The 6,394-nt window shown below is 49.3% G+C and overlaps 1 protein-coding gene across 1 annotated transcript; it reads left to right on the top strand.

Moving 5' to 3' along the window:
• Positions 1-247: 247 nt before the first annotated feature.
• Positions 248-5,959, top strand: LOC121923437 (forkhead box protein G1-like). Its single transcript, XM_042453856.1, has 2 exons — positions 248-285; positions 4,974-5,959. The coding sequence occupies exon 2, from the start codon at positions 5,198-5,200 to the stop codon at positions 5,762-5,764; it is 567 nt and encodes a 188-aa protein (XP_042309790.1). The 5' UTR covers positions 248-285; positions 4,974-5,197; the 3' UTR covers positions 5,765-5,959.
• Positions 5,960-6,394: the final 435 nt, after the last annotated feature.

The raw sequence follows: 6,394 nt of genomic DNA, 5'->3' as shown, positions 1-6,394 counted from the left end.
GAAGCTTGGAGCGAGCCCTGGGGGACATCGGCTGGCTTCCCGTCCTCTGGTCTGCTCGTCTCCGGCTCTTCCGCTTCTCTCCTTCTTCTTCCCTTTCCTTTCTGCAAGCCAGGAGCAAGCAGCCGCCGTCCCGCCTTCGCCTCCGCCTCCGCCGCTGCCTCCGCCGCCAGTGCATTCACAGTGCCCCAGTCTGCCCAGTGCAAATACAATAGGAATACCACCAGGTCCCACTCCCTGTATTATTGCATTGCCTTCCTCTGGTGCGAAGGGACACCCCTCCCTCCATAAGTAATGAAATTTATTCCGTGTCTTGTTGAAACGTGCATTGCTTGGGATTTTAATATTATTTATTGTTAAATTAAAAATATTAGTTATAATTAATATTTTATTTCATTGATTGTATTTTTAACCCCGCGCTCTTTCAGAAAAGCTCTCAGAGCTATTATTATTATCATTAAATATTATTTATTCATATTTTTATTCATTGATTGTTTTTTTTTACCCTGCTCTTCATTGCAGAAAATTCAGAGCAATTATTATTATTATTATTATTTTATTATTATTATTATTATTATTTTATTTTAGATATAGCACCCTCCTAGATCATCGGTCTTTAAATTATTATTATTATTTTTATGGCATATCAATGATTGCTAAGCATCTTTCTTATTTTTTTTCTCCTTTATAAAGTAAGCCTCTCTGTCTTGTTTTATATAGTACAGTGCCTACAGCTTAATTGTAATGCCTTATAGTTGATATCATGCCAAGCCTCTCTGTGTATCAATCCCTCATGAAATTGAGCCTTTTAAAAAAGGCAATTTTGGGGAGAGATATATCTCTGTGTGTGGTGTGTTCTATGCAAAAGAAAATCTGCGAGATACGCATGTGTTGTGTGTGTGTTTTTATGTTGTGTGTGTATAATTTTTATTAATATTTCTTGGAAATTTGTCCCAGCTCCTTTTAGAGGCTAACAAAGCCGGCGATTGTTCGCGTGGTTCTTACTGAAATTTTAGTTGCTCTTTTTTTCTTTTTCTTTTCTAAATAGAACCGTGAATGAGTGCATTGCAAGAGAAACAAAAACAAGCCTTGTACTTTTTTTTTTTTTTTTTCTCCTTAAAAGAAACAGAAAGAAAAACGTGTAAATGCCTAACCTCCCTGTTTGGAAAAAAATGAAATCACAATAGGAGACAGGCGAGGTTTGGGGATTTTGGGTAAAAGAGGAGAGGACTGAGGAATCTGGGGAAAGAAAAGACTATTTTTATGTATTTATTTATTTATTAAAAAGAGGTGCATTTTCATTGTTTTGTCTTGGAGGCGCGTGCGTGGGGCCCGTGCATGTCTCCCGGTTTCTGCACCGGGAACAAAGCTGCGTCTGCAAATCTGGAGCCAGGAAGGTCCCTCTTCCGAGCCGATCCACGATCCAGTCGTCCTTGGCTGCCTTTTGGGTGGCCCTTTTTTCGCCATGGAAAGAGAAGCCTTTTTTTGGGAAAGAAAGCCCAGGCGAGCCGGCCTTTGTCTTTTTCTCCTTCCCCCCGATGCTTTTGCTTTGAAAGCCTTCTTTTCCTTTTTTTAACGCCCCAGCGATTTTGGGAGGTGGCCTCGCTGCTGGAAACCAAACCCAGGGAAGCCATTCAGGTTGGCTACTGAAAGATCTATCTATCCATATAGTCTATTATAATATATTCCGATTTTACAGGGAAGCAGTGCGTTTTAAAAAAAAAACGTTGAGCAATTCTTTAAATAAAAAATTAAATAAATTAAAATAAAATAAAATAAAATATTAAAAAGCCAGAGAGTGGAGAAGACTAAAGCCCCGGAGAGCCCAGAGGGACCATTTGGGTCGAGGGAGACCTTCCTAGGTTGAGCGGGCGATCTCTACAAAGACGGCAGCAAGAGGAGGCCTTTTTCCCCGGGCGGCGTCCTCGCCCCGGCTCCAGCGAGGCCTCAGACCACAACCACGAAACTTTGGAAAAACACACCCCGGATCTGCTGCCTGCCTTCCTTTTCCTCTTTCTTTCATTCCTTCTTTCCATCAGGGGAGCAAAGGCGATAGTCTTCTTGCAACCGCCAGAAATGCCCCCGAAACGGATTGTTGCATCTCTCTCTCTTTCTCTCCTCTTCCCCTTTTTCCCCTCCCTGCCCCCCCGTTTTAAAAAAGACAAAAAGAAAAAGGGGAAAAAAAGAAGGGAAGAAGGCCTTCAGGCGCTGGAACCGAAACCGTGCAAATCTGCCGCCCTCCTTTTGTTCCTTGTCTTTTGCGAGCTCCGAAAGCTTCCCAGTTTGGTTTCTCCTCCCCAGCCCTGGCGCCTTCTTGGAAGACAAACCCGGCAAGATCGAAGGGATCCCCTCCAACCTCCCCCCACATCACACACACACACACACACACACCCCCTACCTTTTGTTCCTCCCCCTTTGCTGCCAGTGCAACCGGAGCCTGCCTTCGGTGCAACCTTGCTGCGGTGCCTTCTTGCAACATTCATCTCGAAACTTTGCATCGGCTGCTCGGCCATCGGATTCCCCTTTGGTTTATTTCCGCCGGAATTTTTTGGTTCTTCTTTAAATCGCTCTTCCTTCTCTCTCTCTATATAATTTTCCCAGTTCCAGGGAGCGGCGGGCGGCGCGTTTCCGTTCCCGCTTGATCGAGCGAACCCCAAACTTGCTGAAGCTGCGAATTCAGCTTTTGTCTTCCATATTTCCCTTCCATTCTGCCCCATGCTTTCTTCCCCCCTTCCCTTCCCTTGGACTCTTTGAAATGGATTTTCCTTGGCTCTTGAAAAGGCTTTCCCAAGACTGAAAACAAATATACTTATTTTAAAAAGATGTCTTAATCATAAAGTTGCAACGTTTGAGCACGAAGAGAGATCTTGCTGGCGAAAGGAAGAAATGGTCTAGGAAAGCTCCTGATGCCAATTTTTTCCTTTCAGTGAGTCTGAAAGGTGCTATAAGATTCTCTCTACCTACTGATTTTACAGACTAACACGGCTGTATCTTGAATTTTGCCACGTTTTGGTTGCTCTTAGAGATTGTAGTTGCTGTGGAGAGGAGGCAGAGAGAGGGGGGGACCCTGCTCTTTTGTGATGAGGTATTGCTTTTATTACAATGCAAATGCCAGTATTTTCTCCCTTCCTTTTTTTCTTTCCCCCCTCTTTAATTCATACACACACACACACACACACAGAGAGAGGCTTATCAGCTGTGCAAATATGTAGTCACTTAATACATTTTGTTTTCCCTTATAGATTAAATCAAACACCAAATAGTCCACCAGCACGGTTGAGAGCTGGATGCGTTGGGTCTAGTCATTTCAATGGTATACAGTAAAAATATCTATCTATCTATCTATCTTATATCTATCTATTGGGATTTTTAGGCCAGAACGCATTAAGGAAGGGGTGTGTATGTGTTTCCTCCCCTCTTAAGGTTAAGAATTAAGCATGTTGTTCACAACAGTTTTACCTTTTGGGGGTGAGGAAGGAAGGAGGTGTTAGGAACTTTCAGATATAGTAAAGAATTCCAGAAAGTTGAGGTTGGGCCAATGAACCGCCTGGATATTTAAAAAATATGCGTCTTTTCTTTTCCCATCGCAGAAGCATTATTCTCTCCTTTCCACAATTTCACATCTCAATTACTTGTTTACTGGGATGATGCGCATTTTTTTGGTAGTTGGAAGCCAAGGCAAAACCTTCCAGGGCAACACATATTCTTGCTTGGTAAATCTGGTGGGGGGTTGGGGGGGGCGGGGGAGAAAGAGAAAGAGGGGTGGGGAGACCTTTTATTAATCCTTTCCCCCTTCCCCCTCCTCTTCTTCCTCTTGGCTTAATGTTACCACCCTTGGGCCTGGGCCAAACCCACCCCACCCCCTTGTTTTAGGCGTAAAGGGATGAATGGACAGGAAGAGCCCTTACATAACTTTTTGTCTAGGAATACAGTTGTAGGATTTAGCCCCTTGCCCTTGGAGGAAGAGGAAGAGGAGGAGGAGGAGGAGGCCATGCCGGACTTGGCTTAACTCAGGGGTCGGCCGGGAAAAGAGGCCTTGCCGGGCCAAAGGACTGGAGAAGAGCGCCTGCCAAAGCAGGCAAGCAGCAGCCAGGAGCCTGCCCTGGATCTCGCAGCCTCCGGAGGCAGCCAGACCACCCTCGGCCCCCTCTTCATCCTCCCCCCTCCCCGACCCCATCCTCTGCCCCATAGAGGGACCCCAGGGAGCACACCTTCCAAACCCCCCCCCCGAGGTCGCGGGGAAGAAAGCCAGGGCCCCCCTGGAGCTGGACCACGCCAGGCAAGGGCACCCAGGGGGGCAGCTTTTTGGGGGGGGAGAAGACCCCTTAGCAATTTATTATTATTGTTATTGTTATTACTACTATTACTTAAAGGGGGAAGAACACCAGGATGGTTAATCAGTTCAATAAAAACTCCCCCAGCGTTGGAGAAAGCTAGGCACCCTTTTCGTTCCTTTCCCCGTGACTGGACAGGTTGGGTCTTTTGTCGGGAAGCAGGGCTTCGTCTTAGGGCCATCCGCGCCCCCTTCGGATCCGGTCCTCGGCTCGGGAGGCTCGGTGGTCCGCAGAAGTTGGGCCCCTGCGTCCTTTGTCCTTTGATTCCTGGTTTTAGGTGCGTGTGTGTGTGGATCGTTATATGTATTGCGTGTATGTGTATGTATGTATGTATGTGTATATATATCTAGGTATATATAGCTATATGTGTATATATGTGTGTGCGTGTGTGTGTATATATATATATATATACATACACACACACACACGGACACGGACACGCAGAGTACATATGTGTTTGCCTGCATATATCTATATCTATATCTCTACATATGAATTTTGGGGGGGAAGGAGGATTGCTTGAGGGGGTGTTTGGGGGGGGGGGCCAGCCCGGGGGGGGGGGGGGGGGGGGCTTGTGGGGTCGTGGCTTCTCCGCTGGCTTTCTCACCCCTTTCCTCCTCTCTTTCTCTTGGTTCCTTGCAGAGGATGAGGCTGGATCCGTGGGGCCCGGCGAAGGAGCGGAGGAGCCCCGGGGGAAGGAGCGCCGGAGCCCGGTGCTAAGAGAGAGAGAGAACGAGCGAGCGAGAGCGAGAGATCCGGGCCGGAGCGTCCGTGGCTTGCTCCCCCGCTTGGGCTCCGGCTCCGTCCTCCCGGTTCCCGGCTTCGGGGCCTCGGGAAAGCGGAGGCAGGCGGGGCTCCCGGCATGGATGGCCGGGAGTTCGCGGCCCCGCCGCCGCCGCCTCCCCCGCCTCACCACCCGCACCTCCTGGGCCCCGAGCGCGGACACCACCACCACCACCACCACCGACACGCCTCCAGCCGCCTCGCCGCCGCCGCCGCAGCCGCAGCCGCAGCCGCCGCCACCCCGGGGCCCAACGCCGCCCAGCACGGAGCCCCCGGAGCAGGAGCAGCAGCCGCGGGGCAAGGAGGAGGAGGAGGAGGACACTTCCAGCCCGGGAAGTACTTCCCCGCCCCCATCTCCATGGCCGCCCACACAGGTCAGCCCCCGGCGGACGGGAAGCCCCGGGAGAGAGAGAGCAGAGGGAAGGGGGTCCGGAAGAGGAGGAGGAGGAGGGGGCCAGGAGGTCCTGGGCCCAGAGACCCCCGACGGAGCGGAGGGAGGGAAGGGCGGAAAGGGACACACACAGGAAGATATGCACATATATATGCACGCACGCACACACACACACACCAGTGGGGGGGGGCTGTGTTGGCCACTAAACAAATGCGAACAAAAACCCATCCGGGAGACCTTTCTTGGCCAACCGAAATGAATGGCCGAGAGGCTTCTTGCAAGCTTCCCAGGCTCCAGGGGCTGCTTCTTCATCTGCCAAGATGGCAGGAACCAAACCGGGGGACCAGGTGGGCATGTTAGTCAGATGCCCGCCTGTGGTCCAGTCCTTAGTAAATACACACACACACACAGATACCCATAATTACAAACACAAACATATGTATACATGGACACACACCCTCCTATATATATATACTGTATATATATGTATATGTATATGTATATGTATATATTTATATATACACACATACATATTCATATACAGACACACACCCACACACATATATATAGAGAGAGGTACATATATTACATACAGATATATTATATATATAAATATGTATGTATTGATAATTACGGGTATATACACACACACACATACACACACACACACACACACACAGAGGCAGGCACTCTCCCCCGGGCTCCCTCTGGCCGTGGCTGTGGCCCGCCGCTCTTTCCTTCCCAGTTTGGAGTCCGCCTTTCTCCCGGGGCCAGCAGGCCCTCCTCCTCCCTTCCCCTTCGCTTCCATCCAGGAGGCATCCCCAGAGGCCCTCCATTGGGAGCAGGCCCCGAGGCGGGCGCTGAGATGCTGGCGGGGAGCCTTGGGAGC

The sequence above is a fragment of the Sceloporus undulatus genome, chromosome 2, assembly GCF_019175285.1.
Source record: "Sceloporus undulatus isolate JIND9_A2432 ecotype Alabama chromosome 2, SceUnd_v1.1, whole genome shotgun sequence".
NCBI classification, from domain to species: Eukaryota; Metazoa; Chordata; class Lepidosauria; order Squamata; family Phrynosomatidae; genus Sceloporus; species Sceloporus undulatus.
The sequence above is the reverse complement of the archived record's forward strand: the minus strand, read 5'-3'. Positions and strand labels throughout refer to the sequence as shown.